An 18,391-nucleotide genomic window follows, 5' to 3' on the forward strand; every position below is an offset into this window, starting at 1 on the left:
CATGGAGATATTTTGGGTATTTACAATCCACCAAAAAGCAGTTTGTACTGCAAAATATAGACGTATATTTGACTAGAATATACAAATGTTTCATTAAAAACAGCTAATACCACTAAGCTTTTCACCTAAAGCAGTGTTAACATAAAGTCCCAGACCCAAGCAAATATTGGTCGTCCCTTAAAGCAAGACTGACACTTTCTGCACAACAGACCTAGTTTATTTATTTAAATTTTGTTCCTGTTCTTGTGTAAAACTCAAAAGCTTTAATATTTTAGTTGTAGATTCCTAATTTACAAATAATTTGAAATAGAGTTATATAATTTACTGTTTGCCAATTTAATTTTTTAGAAAAAAAACTATCGTGACCAGATTTATTTTCTATATGGGAGCGCGCAACCAAACAAACAAAACAAACACAAAAACAAACAGGAAGTATTTGACTTACATTAGTCGAAGTCCACTCTCCTGTCTCCCATGAACTGTCCGTCTTGTCCAGCATCCCCATGCGCTTTGTTGTTGTTGTTTTGACGGTCCTTGTGTTTGTTTGTTGACTGAAATCCTGGTCTCTTGTCTCCGGAGCTGCTAGCTTAGCTTAGCAGTCTTTAAACAGCAGCAACAGAAACAGTGAACAACTGTCAGGTCAGCTTCCCTCAACTCTCCATGTTGTTTCACTTAAATGTTCTTAAAGTCCAGTTGTTGGTCCTGTGGTCACTGGGACAAACAGACACTTTGTTGGTAAAATCCGTGTCAAACTTTCCGGTTGTTTCCTTTAAAAGTTGTTATATTTCCATTGTTTGTCCTGTTTTCACCTGCCTCTAAGTTCACTTGTATTTCATGTAGTCTGGTTATTTTTACAGAAACCCGTCCACGTACAGTGTCCACCTGGACAACAAGTTTAATCAGGACACAAGTTTCACCTGCGTCTGTTCGGGAAACTGGTCAGGGTGCAACTCCCTTGCTGACCACTAGACTGGATGCCATTAGCCTCCGTTACAACCCAGGGGGCGCTGTTTCCCGAATTTCAGAAAACGCAGCGAAGAATGAAGATGTAGAAAAAAGTGAGCGTAAAGTTGTTTGCCACGCGCCAATAAAGCTCAGAAGAATGTGCGAAAACCCCGATTTCATCAAATTTTAAAACCTTTTTTATACCTTTAATATCTAATCCATATCCATATACAAAATAATCTGAGATCAATTCAGTAAATTAACTATAGATTGTTTTATTTCACCTTTTTTTAAGGTATAAGGTATTAAGGTATATTCACCTTAATTTTGCCTGAACACTAAACAGTGAGTGGTAGAGTAATTACAGTATTTACATAATGCTAATTCCCTCTTTGTGTTAACATACATGTATTTATTAAATTTAATGTACCCAATGCTCATGATTTACAGCATATAAAATTATTTTCAGCTAAGATAATCAGCAATGGCCTTGACCCAAACCTGTGTGTTTGTACATTATATTGTACTCCAGATGATGCCTGCACATCCATCAGTTTTCAGCTAACTAGATGTCTTTAAGGCACAGATTGTCATGTATTGTATTTGACTGTAATATGTGTCAGGACAGTGATGAATGTGACAAAGACATGACAAGATGAGGGGGACAGATGGAATAAAGTTTCTGCACAATTTCCCTCATTTAGATAAGACGCAGAGGCTGAAGGTTATAGAAAATCTAAAACAGGAGAGAATGAGATGGAGAAATTTTCTAAAACAACAAAAATCCAGTTGAGATTTTTCTGTGTTGATGCTAAACCTCACCAAACAATAGTAAGCTCAAATCATAAGCTTCCCTATTGGTGAGTGTCTCTGTGTGTGTAACTGTGTGTGTGTGTGTGTGTGTGTATCCATCCTCAAAACAACTCTCTTTAAAAGGCAGGACACAGTAATGAGTCAGCCCTTTGTATGGGGAAAAAACAATGTGTACTGAGTCATAAACAATTGGTGGCAAATAACAGCAATTTCAGACCTAATTCGTAGATTTCACGTGTGGATGCCTCCATCACCTCCCTCCATTTAATGCTGTGAATAGAGACAAATGCTGACATTACAATTGTAAGACAAGGCCGTGTGTGTGTCTTGGGTCTAATCATTTCAAACCAGTTGGAGTGTCAGACCTACTGCTGGGCACAGAACTGTGCAGCAACACACACGTTTGTCACTACAGGTGTCCAAATCTCCACAAATCAATTGCCTTCAATTCTTTAACTTGTCAGCTTACCCAGAGCCCATAATCATAATCCACAACTCATTTGATTAATTGTGTGTTATTAATTAAGTTTCTGCTAGCTTTTATTTTTAATGGTCCCACATCAGTAGAAGGGGCATTAAAATTTCTAACACATGCAGTGCTGTTGACCCCGATGCCAGCCAGATATTATAATAATAATGGTGATGGAGATGGTATCAAAGGATGTGGGATGAGTCTGATCAGAAGGCCAGCATCTGCTGCAAGGAGGTTATTAATGACTTTGATAAGAACTGTCAAAAGGACTGTTCTATTTTTGGGTCAAAAACCAGACTGAAATGACTCAGAGAGGTTACTTGGGGCTGGAATAAAGTTGCTATTGTCCATTCAAGAATTGTAGAGACACGTGAAAAGTTGGAAATGGACCTGTAATTATTTATATCAGTGGAGTATAAATCATTATTTTTAAGAATTGGGGGAAGAAACAATACTATTAAATTGTCACCTCTTGGCGCCAAGTTGCTTATGCAGCTTGTGACAGATATGTCTGACTCTCAGCATGATGGAAAATTAACTATCTACTTAGTGCCTTTGATTCTGAGTTACATCCAGACATTTCTCTGCCAGTCCCATTTCTGTCTCTGTTCCATTACCTCTCAATATGCTGAGTATTTTTGTATGATTGAGGGTGTGAATTAATCTTAATCTAACATTCTTTTTTAAACCCTCACAACCATCTGCCCCAAAAAAGTGTCTTATAATGCCTCACTAATGTGCTTCGAGCAAAACAACCTCGAGCAGTTTAACATGAAGGAAACAGGTGGTGAAGAGGTTGTAAAGGACTTGGTTACACCTTAAATTACACCTCCCACCTCTCAATATTTTAGAATCTCTAAGTAAGTATAAGTAATATGCCATAAAAAATGAAAGGTGGACATACTCTATATTTTTAGTTGAAATGTTAAGTGGTGTTAAAGTTGATGAAATACATGGTAAAAGACTGGGAGGTTGGTCGTTCTGCTCTCAATTTGAAAATGACTGAATGAGTCATTACACTTTAACTTGGTAAAAACAGCTACTGGAAAAAAAAAAAAAACATCTCGGGGAAGGTAAACTATGCAATAAAAACATGCTGCCGCTTTTCACCATCTACTTTTGTTATGTGCAGTTTTTTTCTTCAGAGATTTCACCTCTGACAGTCGTGTCCCAGATATTTCTCCATCCCTGTCAGACACACTAGCAGGTCTCATCGGCTGCCAGCTGTGGAGGAGAGGACGTGGAGATCAACGCAGATGAGAAGTGAAAAGGATGAAGAGAATCCAATCGATCCAAAACCTTCATCCTAATCTTGTTGACGTCCTCAGATGGTGCAGACAGCAGCCCTGAAGCAACTTTGGGGAACACATTAAATGTAAAAATTTCTTGTCATTTTCATCACAGCTGGTAGTATAGTTTGAGAAAACACAGCACATGGTAACACAGGTTAGTTAGATGCACATGCTCTAATTTCACCTCACAAAACATCCTTTTGATTGTATTTCATCAGTTTCACATATTTAGAAACTCTTCCGGTGTTGGACTTGGACTCAGATCTTAGAAAGCCCTCAAAAGGCCTGAGCCATCAGAAATACTCTGCTGCATCCTTGTGGATGAAACACAAAGTGCCATCACTATAAATCATCAAAAAAAAGGACCCAGGTTTTAACATTTCCACTTCTGGCTTTTATTTTGAAGCAAATGTACAGTTGTTTGCTGCTGATTGCTAGAGAATGGTTGGCAAAAGATCCACAAGGAAATTTTCATATGACTCTGTTAAAAACTGTGTACAAAAACTGTACATCAATTAACATAACTACATTTATATATACTGCATCTGAGTGTACAGTGATTTATATGTACCATTGGTTACGAGAAATATAGAACACTATACAATAATACATTGTAAAAGAGAAGAGATAGCATTATGTTTGAAGGCTGTCAGTTTAGGTCGTTTTAAAGGATCAGGACAGTTGGGACAAGAGTGACTGGTACAGTTAAGACTGAAATTCTCCATTAATGGCTTTGAATGTTTCTACAGCCTAGGGTCAATCATCAGACAAGACAGTTCAGTGCAGGGGTGTATCTGAGCTAACACCACAGAAACCTTTTTAAACACATGAAGCTAAACATACATGCATGTCCAGTGTCTGCATACACATCAAATACTGTTCCCAGAAAAAAAAGTAACAAAGCCTTACATGAACATGAATTCTAACATACATACACAAAGCTGGACAGTAACTGTGGGTATTTTTTTTGTATCGAGTGATGTTTTTATTTAGATGCCAGTTTTCTGTGGACTCTCAACAGATTCAGGGTTTGAGTGCCTTACCTCATGCCGAGAAGGTGGTTATGGCAATAATTCAGATATTCTAAAACTTAAGGTGTTCCTGTTTATGAGAACTCCTTCATTTTGACAAACTATTTTCAAATACAATGGATGCTGGGATTCATTATTAGTCACTTTCTGCGATTAGAAAATGTGCAGTGGAACACATCGCATCAAGTGTTTGCACACATCGGACCTTGATTTCCAGTAACTGATTGTGCATTACAGTATGGATTTAGATGGGAAAACAGTGCCATATTTAAATGTACTCAATACTGGCACAGAGCACTGGATGAAAACATCTCTCTTCAAGAACTTGTATCAGTCCAACTTGAATTCACAGACACAGTAGAAGCAAGAACAGGATCCTTGATTATGTGTTTACATTTACAATCCTGAGAACATTAAAGGGTCACATTACCCAAATTACAAAAAATATACCGTAATTTCTCACTTACCTCTAGTGGCACTGAACCATGCAGATCATTTTGCTTTTTTGAAGATCTGGCTGTGACCTTTCTGTCCCTACACCAATACAATGGAGAGGAATAAAATTTAAATTCTTACTCCTCAAAGCTACAATATCTGTTCAGAAACTGTGTCCCTGCTACTGGGTCATTCCCTACCTGCACCATCTAGATTGCATTTCTTGTGTAGCATGGCCAGAAACTGCTAGGGGAAAGTGAGATTTATTTATTAATTTCTTTGTAATTTGGCTGAAGTGATGCTTTAATTAGCAAACAAGACAAAGACAAGTGTATTTTTACCTCAGAATGAACAGCATAAGAACCCTTTGCTGCACTGGTATTTCTATATACATATCCATATAGAAATCCACAGTCTGGAGAAGCAAGTCAGAGATCATAATATTTAACAAAACATACACAGAAAATCCCAGTTTGTAACATTGACCGACCACAGTTGATCAGTCATATAGAGCTTGAGCTCTTCAAGTTTTGTACTTCAATAAAGATTCAAAGTTTATAGATATATAGAGACAAGATTCTCAGGATTAAGGACATCATCAGACATACATTTTTCCAGCTTTGACTGCTGAGTAAACTCAATAAAAAAGGGGGAATTTTATACATTAAAGGAGACAATAACAGATGCCCTCCTGGACAAAACAGGTGGAACAAAAACAATTCAACACAGATATTAAACAATAGTCACTGAATGTTTTGGTGCAAGTGGTCATTTGTATTATTTCAGCGCTGGGTTTGTTCCCACTAAATGTTCTTGGGAAATATCACAGAACCGTGAAGAATAAAATTTTACATTCACCTTTTTACTTGCTATTCCATTCTCTCAGTCTCTCCTCAGTTATGCACCCATCATCTGCAGCACTTTTGTACCATCCAAATGCCTAATTGTAGTAGTAAAATTTAAGCAAGCAAAGACACATTAGCACACACAGAAACTACCACAAGGCACCTAATGTAAAGCAGGTACAGTAAAAGTCTCTCTACAGTAGCAGCAACAAGGCTTTGGTTCATAGTAATACTTTAAAATGAAAGAAAAACAGAGTACAAAGCATCATTCCTACTCTGTCTCAGAGTGGATGGACAGACGAGTGGCTGGATCAGTAGATGGAGGAATGGCCGAAACAAATGACAGGGTGATGATGAGAATGATCAGACGGGTGGAGCAGCTGACACAGCAGTAGGAAAACTTCTACTTCACTTCAGCAGAGGGAGAATGAGAGGAAGACAGAGAGATAACTAGAAAGACAGAAGATAAATATTGAAACTGGAAAGAGTGAAGGCCTCATTACTCTTATAACAGCAGCATAAGGCTTTTAAGTGGGGGAACACTGAGCTATATGATGCTATAATCTGTCTTTCATACAATGTATGGTACAATGTACTATCTACTGTGTACTACAGTGTTTTAATGGCTGTGCACTGACTTGTACTTGCTCACTTAAACTCTATATCTCATAAAATCTCCACTAAATGATGATATATGATCATCAGCAGGGGGAGTTTGGAAATAGGTTGTATTAATTATAATTTATATGTGATTTGTTCTGTTTTCTATTTTTGTCGATGCATGTTGAGTTTCACTGTTAGATGACTATAAGAAAAAACTATTTAAGGCAACAAGTAACTGGGGCACTTGATAACATTTTTTTGTGTGTTGTGATTATCTGAATAAGGAAACATTTTGTATGTTCATTTTTAAGATGCTTAAAACACAAGTGAGCTAAAAAAGTATGTAGTTAAAAAATGAAACTTCAATTGAAAAAAGCAACATGCACCCCACGTTTAGAAAAAAAAGGAAATAAGTGCATTTTTATGCCTCTACATTACATATTATTCCTGTTTGCCACTTTCATTTAAAGTGTTTTGCAGTTATTAACTAATTATTTAAGTCTATATTATGTCTCTCAGCTGTTGCCTACAGGAGGTTGGATTTGTCTTCGGTTTCTTTGGTAAACGATCTCTGTGGAAAATAATGTGGTATTTACATGGTGACATTAAGGCAGTAAGAAACAGCTTGGAAGCCATAACACAATCATTTCTATTGGGTTATTTTTCTAAAAGAATAAACCATAAAAACTTTGATAAGTCTCTCATAACTATAAATAAATATAAGATGAATATTCATAGTTAAAGTGCTAAAGACAGAAGGATATCCTGCAGAGTTTAACACAATACACACACTAACACAGCTGCTAGGTACTGTATTAGCACACACACACATCTATCCCAGCGAACATACTACACTACCTACATGAGTTTTAAAGCTTAGGTGTTGGAAGCTGAGCTTCTTTAAGACATAATATACAATAACTCAATGCACTTTTCCAACACTAAAGCTTCACTGCTCTACTACACTCCTCCTTACAATGTTGCAGGATCTGACCCCAGAGTCCTATGGAGTATTTCGGGATAATATATTTGCACACAGGCAACACCAGTTTGTCCTAAAAAGAGGCAGAGCAGATGGATGGAAAAAGGAAAGAGAGAGAGAAATATGATAGAAATTAAAGAAAAGACAATGTTTGGTCAGATAAAGCTCCAGCTGGCCTAAGCACTGTTACTCTTCATCATCGTCATCATCATGCAGAAGTCCAGTCACAACACATGATTATTACTATAATCCTTTTTTTTAAAAAGTCATAGAAATTCTAATATTTATAGTCAAGTACACCTCAGCTGCCTGCTGTCAAAGGCAGACTGATGTAATGGGCCAGTGCACATATTTCCAGTGTGACATACAGTATGCGTTAAGAAAAGAAGTGTTGAGTCCATTTGCTGTTGTGACATCAGTACAGTGAGCCCTTAAGTGGGCCTGTGGATAGTCCTTTCTAGTCATCCCACAATGCTGTTATGAAGGTCACTTTCACTGTAATCCATTACAGATGGACTACAGATACAGTACATGCTATTATCAACATGATTTAATTCCAGCTCAATAACATAAATAAATTCTGTTATTCTACTAGCGGGAACCTGGTCGGCTTCCAGGCCAATTTATCACATTCACTCCTTGGTTCAGTTCGATTTCTGATATCAGAATATAGAAAAGAAACACCACACAGGATTAAATCAGACGGAGGTCTCAGGCCCTGCCCCACCATAGGCGTGTCCTTGCCACAGGTGGCGCGAGCTATCTGCGCATCGGAGCAGAGGGGTGAAGGTGCAGTAGTCTGGTGTTTTTTGCCAGCGTGTGAACATAATTTTCTTGTTAAAGGATTCAGACCTTCGAGGGTTGGGAGCGTTCCTTTGGTTGCCCAAGCCCCGCTGCTGGCTACTAGCCTTCGGTGGAGCATGGAGAGACGCCAGGGGGGTGAACTCAGAGAGTTGGCCCTTATAGAGTTTATCCACATTCTGTTTTAAGAGGGAGGAAAAGCACAATGGATGAGATTGGGAAAGAGGGGGAGAAAGGGGAAGAAGGAGAGAAAGAAAGATGAAAAGATTTTACTTGTGCAGTACTAGAAAAAGCTCTCAGAGCAGCTGGAGGAGACACTGTTATCCCAGCTGGCCAGAGTTCAACACTAGATTTCCAAAAATCTGTGGACACAAACTTTCATAGTGTCTGGTGTTGTTTTTATGCTTTGGGCTACTGCCACTATACAATGATATTCTGGACAATTATGTGCTTTCAACCTTGTGGCAGCAGTTAGGAGAGGACCATGACAGTGACACAGTGCACAAAGTTAGATCCACAGAAAAATGGTTTCCCCAGTTTGGTGTGGATGTTTTGACCATGCAACAACTCTGGAAAAAGGAGCCAGGCCGTCTTCTGTACTGGATCTTATTAATGCTCTTGTGACTAAAAGAGAGCACATTCTCTGCAGTCAGATTTCAAAATGTTGTGGAAAGCTTTCCCAGAAGACTGGATGTTGTTAAAGTGGCTCAACAGACATGTAACAACATAATGTTCTGCAATGTCAATCAAATCATTTCCTAGGAAAAATGGGCTTACTCTTCTTATGCTACAGCTCAGAGGTTTTAAAGAAAAGGCTACAACATGATGTGAGGATGGGAGGGAGGGATGTCTGAAGGCCAGATGGCAATACCGGACAATTCAATCATTTAATTAATAAAGTATAGCACTGCCTTTATCCTCACTGGCCAGCTGTGATGCTAATATCCCATCCAGTCGGTTCAGATCCAAGCACATTAAGTGCACATTAACTTGTGTTTATAGAACCAAACCATACCATGCAAGTAAAAAATGCTAAACATGCATGAACATTCAGTCCCACTGTGAGTAAACAATATTCTGCCTCTGTGGCGATCCTAAAAGGGGCCAGTGGAGGGCACCAGAGCTCCATGTAAACAGGACTCAGCACTTCACCTTCACAAAGGCGCACACACAAAAAACCCAAAAATGTTAGTCACACACAACATCCAAGAGCCAAATCTGGAAAACCACACACCACAGCAAACCTCATCTTCACTTCAAATATCCCACACCATTATCCAGTCCAACCATTACACCCACCCACCCACCCACACACTCGGTGACAGGGTGTGTGTTTTACCGTGTGTGAAGCCCTCTAGGCTTCTGTGACAGCTACTTCATCTAGTAAGGAGTCAGAACAGTTGTAGGCTATGGCCCTCTCATACTCTTTCTTATCCCTCACACGCTGTGGACACACACACATTCAGACACAAACACACACACATTCAGACACAAACATTAAAACTCTACCACATACACATTAAATACACATGGTCTCACTTCAGTGTTTAAAAGACTTCTAAAGCAAAAAAACAATGAAGGCCACACATCACACACAGCTGCATTTACACTAGAGGCTGTTTTGTTGTTTGTCCTTTAGTTGGCTTGTGTAAATCAAGACACAGATGCAATGGCATGCAATAAGACTGGTGGACATGAGAAAAGTGGGATGGTAAAAAATAATAAGCACAGAAAATGAAAACAGAGAAAACGAGGGATCATATACTGTACAGGTTAGAGACAGGAGGAAAGGCAGAGGGTCACCTCTGGGAGGGCTGGGTTAGAAACTGATTCTGCTGGAGGTCTGGGACAGCATAAAGATGGTGGAGGGCTCGGAGGCAAGGCACCGACGTTTAGTCTGCCATGGATGAGAACCAGAGGGGGGCGGGAGTAAGGGCAGAGAGGAGAAGGAACCAGAAAGTCAGAGGGAAGGATGTTAAAAAGTCAGATCTTTCAAAATGCCACCTGATAACTTATGATAGAAAAGAGAAAGCAAGAGTCCTTGTTAGACTTTCCCAGAAAGGTTTGTTAAAACAGGAAATCTTCAGATCTAAACACCCATGAGAAGAGAAGGTTGCTCCCAAAAAAATCTGACATATATTAATAAGCTCCTATAATTTAGGAGCTGCTCTGCAAAGCCACAGTTACAGTATTAGGTAGGTTAAGGGAAAATAAATGTACCAGTTTTTTTTAAGGTCACTAGAAGCCAAAAGTTCAAACACATTTAACAGAATACAAACTACAAACTGTTGCCACTTTCTTTTCTGATTTTGACAACAAAATCCAGAAAGGCTGATGTCACTGCACAACAACTGATCTTTCTCAAACACAACATTATAAATACAGGCTTGGTGGAAAGTCCCCAGCTATTCAGGTACTGTGGCTGCACCTGTTTTCAACAGCTCCCATATGACTCGATTCCAGAGAGAAGTGAAAGCTCTCGGTTAAACTATTTTGAGTATTAGCTCCTGAAAATACTTTCACTGTCTCAGTTGTACTTATCTGATTTAGAAATAAAGGAGCACTGCACACAGATATGGGGGTTAACAGACTTACATCCAATAGGGCAGGGAAGTAGCCATAGCCAGCATACATCTGCTGACCGAAAGTCATCATTAGACATTTGGCACACTGCATTACCACAGTTAATAAGGACTATTAAAAATATTTAAAATGTTTTAGACCATTTCCAGCACTGCCAGTGTGACCCAAATGTACTGAGATGTTTGGTTCCAGTAGTTCTGGAACTGAATAATGACACAGCAAAGATGGAGTGCTCTACTGCCTGTAAACTGAGCTTCAAAGCAACCAGTGCTAGATTTTTTCTCTTACTATCCAGTTATCTAAGAGCTGGAAAAAGAAGCATGTTTATGTGAAGTATGGTCATCAATCCTCTTCCTCTGACTACAATAATTATACTGGTGGAACTACAAACTCTCTTACTACTCTTTTACATTTTTATGTATATATCTACAACAAACATATGCACATGTATCCACCTGTATGGTTTCAGTAGTAGTGGGCCACAGTGCTCTCCAGATGACCTTCTTCACCACATCTGGCACCAGACTGGCTGTTATCAGAAGAATTATACTAAGCCAGGCTGGCCCACTGGACAACATCTGCATGAACACATAGTACATCCTCTGGTAGTTGAGGAAGGGCCTGGAGGAGAAGACAGTAGAGATTATAGTAGCAATATAAAAAATATTTCAGGTGTGTCTACTAACCAAACCTACTAACCTGTCTAAGTGACATTTAACGGTACAGTACACAGGTGTTTACATAAAATAATACCAAAAACCACTTTAAGTAATCCATCCAACATTATTATAACTAAAAAACTGAAGAAAAATGGCAGCCTACCAGATGATTCCACCCCACAGTAAGGAGAAGACCACAAAGAAAATCAGTGAGCCCCAGATGACAAAATGGTTGATCCAAGTCCAGTAGTGAGTATCTAGAGCCAACTACAGGACAGACATGAAACCAGATCTTTAATGTCAGAGCTGAGTTTAATCATACTCATGAGTCTTACTCCAGCCTCACCTGGGTGTTTCTGTGTGCAGACTCTGTGTGTCTGATGGCGTATGCATGTGGTTACCTTGAATGTAACAGTGAAGACCAGTACAGTGAAGACCAGCGTCCCAAATGTCCAGTTTCCAAACATCTGCGGAAGCAAAATGACATGCTTTAAATATAATGATTTTATATTTAGTATATTTAAGGTCACATAAACTTCAGTTTGAATGCTATTTATACTGTCACGTCACTGTGCACAATAGCTTTGCAGCAACTCATATAATATTGCATATGAAGCAGCTGTTTGAAACTGCTTAAAAACTTTCCATACACCTGGCACAACATGCATCAGGGGGGTAAAATTCAAAAAGAAATGCACTCAGGTCATTTGAGCTCATTCCAGAGGCCTGGTGAGATAAACTTATTCAATAAGGAATCAATCAATCAGACAGATGGCAGAGTGCTCAAGTAGCAACATTCAGCTGGAGAATAGATTATCAGATGACTGATGAATGAAACAGGTGAGATGAAGCATTTTACATTACTTGAATATTACTAGAAGCAATGATGTTCATGTCAACCATTTAAAAATGTGTCACAAAACAAGACAACAGTATGCTAAAACCTTTTTTCATTTCTAAAATTGGAAGACTGGGATTTTGTTGCACATGCATGAGGGAGGACGTGTATTTTATAAAGGCTACCTTACAAGTTATCAAAATAAATAAAATATGTGAATAGTGACACAGCAACAATGACACAGCAACAATTAAAACATGTTTTATGAAATGATTTGCTTTGCAACACAACTTAGTGTTTCCAATGTAAAATACTGTTGCTTGATGGATCTGTACATCTCTATATATGTTTGCAGCAGACACCAAGACAAATTCCTAGTAATGTAAATTGTTCTTTGCTGTACCTGGCAATAAAATTTATTCTGAAATAATGAGATACAGATTCAATATTTCTCTTTTTTTTAAGCTTCCAATTTGCTTCCATCACCATGTCCTACTTAGTTCTGGTTCTGGTTGGTACTCTAAACCTATCAGGAGTCCTGACGGATCGGACAGTAACTACATATAAGACAATGTTCCTCCACTCTAAAAGAAACACCAACAATTGTAGAAGAATTAGATTTGGTTTCAAATGACATGTAATGAAAGTTCACACAGACCTGCAACGCACACACAATGTATAGCTAAGGTGTTTGAACACTACTTTAACACCTGAACACATGAGCATGGTTCTAGGGAAAAACAGCTAACTACACAAATGCTTACAACAAGCATTAATGGCTGGACATGAGGCGAACGGTGAATGGATAATGGGTTTGTCTGGTATCAGGCTGTGTGATGGGATGAAACAGGAAACTGTAAAGTGAAACTAGGGAGAGATGACAGAGAGACAGGGACAGGCTTACCATCTGTGTGTTGGTTGTCATTAGCTGGGAGGAGAAAAGAGAAGCCAAAAGAAAAAGCAACAAAAAAAGTGAGAGGAGAGGAAGAAGAAAAGGAGAGGGCCAAAAGAAGAAAATCATAATAAAATAAACAACAGTTTTGTGGCTGGAGAAGAAAAAATCTTAGATGCAAGTGAAATCAAGCAACTCAAAGCAGTCCAAAAGGTTTCTGGGAGAGTAACGCTGCTTGAAAATGAAAGGAAACAAATAGAGAAACACAGAGGAAAATGGTGGAAAACCTGCCATGCTGTTGTGTGTTGGATGTCAATGAAAGAACAAGCTTTTATATCTACACATCTCTATATATTTATATATTTGTGAAGGTGACCATTTAGAGCAGCAGCCTTGACACATTTGTTTCTGTAATCAAATGATATATTCTGTCAGTCGGAGGGCAGATAATACAACAAAACCTTATATTGAAAATGGGGTTTATCCCACAGATATTTCAATAATTTCATTACAAGTAAGGCTGAGACTTTAATGTAATAACCTTTTTTTTTTTTTCAAACTGAAGGTGTTAAAGCACAGAGCCTGTAGAACCGAAAGTGTCAAATGCTTAGGAGTTTAAACATTAAACCTACATATTTAGTTATAATGCAAGTACCATAAAATCTTGTCCAAAAGTAAAATGTTTTCAAAAATGAAAAACAAAAAACTCTGCTAAACTGAATTAAAGGAGCCGTAACAGACACATGGGCATTACCTGTCCATTGCTAGTAAAGGTGGTATTGTCAAACAGGAAGTAAGCACCGAAGAACATCACGATGGCGTCATACACACCCAGGACAGTCCAATATATGAAGGTTGGCCACCGCAGCAAAGAATTCTTAGCAATATCTCTGTGAAGATAAACACAATATAACATGTTGACAGCCAGTCTTACAAGTGACAAGAAATGTAAATGATATATTTTGATTTGATTTAGCATAGCATGTGCAATAATGAATACCTCACTGATTTAGGCACCTTAAAAATACTACGTGACTTGAGGCTATCTCATTTGTCACAAAAGATGGTATGTACAGAATGATTGTTGAAGGTCATGCAATAAGAAACAGTTTAACTGACTGACAACGTCAAGCCTCAAGATCTCAACTTGGAAATGTCTGAACTCAAGCAAACCAAGTATGCTGAATGTAGAATCAAGAGATAGTAGGTGTTCCTGCAGCCTTTTGGAGTCAAATCTTTTTTGTATAAGCTGTGGGCCACTGTGTTGATTTGTTAAGGGGGTATATGTTTCTTTGTCCGCATTTTATATTACCCTTTCTATACAGTAACAATAAAAGGTATTTGGTTTAAAATAGTCAACCTGAACCTTGAAATATCAGAACTTAAAGCACATACTTGAGCAGGGAGCAAGGCAGCTACATTTGTACATGGCTTGATCTCAACACTAACTTATACAGAGAGGGATCCTTCTTCAGGATGTCCATGTTAATGTGCTGCTCTATGAGGCTGTAGAGCAGAATGGGCAGCGAGGTGAAGCTGATGTTGTACAGAGTCAAGTAGGCTGTGTCATACAGCGGCTGAGGAGTATAGAGAGCAGAATTTCAGTCTATTTCTTTTGTTCCTAGTGATCAATCATTCGTTTTGTGGGTACGTGCCTACCTGCTGTGAAAACCCACAGAAGAACTGGTAGAGGAACTGTGGGAAGATGAAACACACATTCTGGGAAAAGAAACAAAACAAGAGGAGAAACACGGGCAGCAGGTCAGTAGTTGTACCAGTGACTATATGGTAAATGTTCATTTGTAGCTTTTTTTGTTTGCATGTTTGAAATGAAATGGGCCTACAGACCTTATAGAAGAAGTACTGTACAAGCTCAGAGATACGTATGTAATAGTAGTGTCCATGAACAAGCAGCATCTTCTTGAGGTGTTTGAATTTCGGGATGGCGTAGTCACTGTTCCTCGCTGCCTGACGACCCTCTTTACCCATGATGCCTGAAGAAGCAGACAGACGTTTGTCATTTTCTGGTATTTCAGATTTTCTTAGATAATGAACTGTGAAGTAATAAAGACCCCAAAGGACCCCAAATGAGTGCTGTTTTGGTATATTTATGGTTTTAAAGACACAAAATTACACGTCATAAACTATTTTAGGCAGCAGTATAAAAGTGTTTCTGCTCTAGTGTTATATATTTGGTGTAGCTCCAAATGTAACTTGTCATCTTAAAATCTTAGGCAAGTGGGTTGTAGTAGCTTAACATAGTGTAGCCTGTTAGTCACACTGGGCAGGACATGCCAGAGCACTAACCGATGCCAACATGGGCCTCCAGAATCATGCTGACATCATTAGCGCCATCTCCAATCGCCAACGTGATGGGATGCTCCTTGGAGGTTTTGATTAGCTTCACAATCTAGAAATGCAATAAAGCAAAAAATAAAGTGGCATCATTCCTTAACACTGAAAAACACCATCTGCCTCTTTCTATTTTTGTGAACATATCTCAATTTTAGGGGTATTCCTATAGGTATAAAAAAAAAAAAAAAAAAAGGTAGTTCTATACCTGTGCTTTCTGGAGCGGTGCCATTCGACAGCAGAGCACAGCACTGCAGTTACGGCAGATTTCTAGGAAGATCTCTTTGTAATTCCCTGAGTTTGAGTCTTCCTGGTCAGGCCTCATCACTGCAGAGAGGGTGGCTCCATCAATGATCAGACCATAGTCACAATAGTCTCCTGATAAACTGGACAAACACAAATCCGGGCAAATATTAGTTTGTGGTACTCTGTGAAACACAAAAAAATAATATAAAATACCATCCAGGGCCACATTTAAAAAAACAACTGAGCTAAAAACTGTTCAGAACAATCAAATTATTCTCATTTTAATGTACTTATTCCAAATGACATGTTCTTTGTTAGTATGATTTACACTCTAAACACACTCTGTATTACAAACACACCCAGAGAAGGTGTCCCTGGACATGCCCCCGTGCTGCCTCAGGACAGTCCTGCTCAGGTCAAACAGGACATCGTGAAGGCTCTGCTCTTCAGTGCGTTTGGTGGTCAGCTCCAGGATCTGGGTATTGCGGCGAAACAGTTTGCTGGCATAGCAGGTAGCAGCTGCTGTCTCCATCTTATCTCCAGTCAGCACCCACACCTTCATACCAGCTTTGTGAAGAGACTCAATGGTGTCTGCTGCCTTTTCCTGGAGTCTATAGTCAAGGAATGTGTGAAAACACAGACACAAAAAGAGAAAAATGTCAGTGCTCTAAAAAGTGACCGACAAATAACATGTTTAGAAGTAAGATGTTTCATTTTCACAAATATAATAACATTTGCTACTAATTGACTTGTGCTTCTGCTCTAACTGAACCACACACAGTGTAACAGTACATGAATCTTTGTCTGTATGCCCTTTTTGTACAGGATGAGTTGCCTTGTAATGCCTTCTGGGTCAACAATCCCTTAAGCCTGCACTTTAATTGCCTTAGTAGCGAGTGTGCAGTCACAGAGTTGAACTGGCACTTGCCCTCACTCTGGCTCACTGTGAAACGGGACAGCAATTTTCATGATGGAAGCACACACAGAATCAAGTGATAGTACAGTTAGGTCATATGAGACGGCAGCGAAGATTGGATTTCTATACAATTAAAAGCAATGTTGTATATTATAAGAGGTCCTCCACCTGTCCTCAACAGCAGTGGCTCCCAACAGAATCAGATCTTTCTCTATGAGGTCATAGGCCTCTGCCAGTCGTTTGTCTCGGTCCTGTAATGCCAACTTGGCCCCGCTCAGCAGGTGGCAAACCTCCTGATACTGTTCAGGGCTCAGGCGCTTATAGGCAACACAAAGTGTCCTCAGCCCCTCCTGGAGAGAGGAGATTCACTCAGGGTTAGACTAATATACAGAGGAGAAACTAAATGATCTATATCAAGACACACAAACAGCAAAACACAAATATTTGCTAAAATTTGGTCTCTGAATGTGAGTGTGTGGGCTGCAAAGCCTCTTTGTGTTTGCACTGAAAGCTATGATTTACTTGTAACCATGGCACTGAGGTTTCACTGACCTGATTTCCACCACAGGTAGATTTTATTTAGGTCATTTCTATGTGCAGACTGAAATAAAAACTACACCCTCAGATACTGTCATTGTGTTAATATCAGTGTATGATATTTAGTTCTGTGATTAATGCGTGGACTTCCGTGCAACCTGTCTGCTTATACGTTAGTTGATTACTGCTTACATTTCCCTGGATCAAATGTGGGTGTGTAAAGAAAACAGTATGGCTTTGGGTGGGTTCTTTGTGGGTTCCCAAATCTTGTTTCAATCAAATGAAGTGCTAGTTAATTTAACAGACTGTAGGACTGGAGTGACAACTATGTAAACAATCAACTACAATGTCTAACAGGTGACAGGGGAAAAGTAGTAAAATTTTTGTCTTTTAGAAGGTGCCCTGGACCCTCTGTGAAGAAATACACAACAACTGTCTGATGGAAGTGGGCCATGCTCCACTGATTAACTTTCTGTGGTAACCACAGAAACCGCCATGGTCATGTGCTGTAACCAAATCCATTGAAGTCACAAAACATTTGAAACACTCAGAAATGCTGCAGAGAAAGGACTTTCTGTCATTTTAAGGATCAGTGAGAGAATGAGAAAGGCTGTGTGTGCTCTCACCACTGCATTGTGCTCCACCCGAGCTCTGACCTGATCCACCTTGCCTGATATAACCCTGGGGAAGATGGAGGAATCTGCACCTTTACAGAACAGATAGAACTCACCTGCTCTCACACACACACATACACAAACACACATGCACCCACATACATGGCCAAAAAGAAGAGGAGAAAGTGTATAAGAGAGAAACTGCACACGTAAAACTAACCATACATATGCTCATCAATAGTCTGAAAAGTATTACCAGTGCTGGCCCTGACAATAACGCTCATCCTCCGTCTGACTGAGTCGAATGTTAAAACCTCAAGAAGTTCAAACCTGATTAAGAAACACACATGCACACAAAACACCACTAAAATTATCCTGTATACATTAAATTTTTAATGATCAAACTTATTGATTACAATCCCGGAAGTCATTAGTTTGAAAGCAGAAAATAAAGTTTTGAGCCAACAATAATCATCTCTGTTCTCCACTGGTCTAAATTTACACTATTAGCTGGAAAGCTTTTGCTCTGAGCTGT

At 39.1% G+C, this 18,391-nt stretch overlaps 1 protein-coding gene across 5 annotated transcripts in view; it reads right to left on the minus strand.

Moving 5' to 3' along the window:
• Positions 1 to 3,893: 3,893 nt before the first annotated feature.
• Positions 3,894 to 18,391, minus strand: part of atp11a (ATPase phospholipid transporting 11A) — a 46,907-nt gene continuing 32,409 nt past the window's right edge. For 3 of the 5 annotated variants that reach the window (XM_026301549.2, XM_026301548.2, XM_026301550.1), the window contains 14 exons: positions 18,113 to 18,186; positions 17,869 to 17,972; positions 16,874 to 17,055; positions 16,149 to 16,400; positions 15,752 to 15,929; positions 15,499 to 15,601; positions 15,040 to 15,185; positions 14,851 to 14,910; positions 14,641 to 14,768; positions 13,946 to 14,081; positions 11,863 to 11,928; positions 11,625 to 11,728; positions 11,258 to 11,423; positions 3,894 to 8,398 (listed from right to left, as the gene is read on the minus strand). In XM_026301549.2, the coding sequence (XP_026157334.1) occupies positions 8,117 to 8,398; positions 11,258 to 11,423; positions 11,625 to 11,728; positions 11,863 to 11,928; positions 13,946 to 14,081; positions 14,641 to 14,768; positions 14,851 to 14,910; positions 15,040 to 15,185; positions 15,499 to 15,601; positions 15,752 to 15,929; positions 16,149 to 16,400; positions 16,874 to 17,055; positions 17,869 to 17,972; positions 18,113 to 18,186 (1,981 nt within the window). In that variant the 3' untranslated portion in view covers positions 3,894 to 8,116. Of the gene's footprint in view, positions 8,399 to 9,558; positions 9,664 to 10,022; positions 10,854 to 11,257; positions 11,424 to 11,624; positions 11,729 to 11,862; positions 11,929 to 13,945; positions 14,082 to 14,640; positions 14,769 to 14,850; positions 14,911 to 15,039; positions 15,186 to 15,498; positions 15,602 to 15,751; positions 15,930 to 16,148; positions 16,401 to 16,873; positions 17,056 to 17,868; positions 17,973 to 18,112; positions 18,187 to 18,391 lie in introns of all 5 variants that reach the window. The other 2 variants (XM_026301551.1, XR_003295387.1) reach the window with 2 other exon arrangements.

The sequence above is a fragment of the Mastacembelus armatus genome, chromosome 2, assembly GCF_900324485.2.
Source record: "Mastacembelus armatus chromosome 2, fMasArm1.2, whole genome shotgun sequence".
In the NCBI taxonomy this organism is placed as follows: domain Eukaryota; kingdom Metazoa; phylum Chordata; class Actinopteri; order Synbranchiformes; family Mastacembelidae; genus Mastacembelus; species Mastacembelus armatus.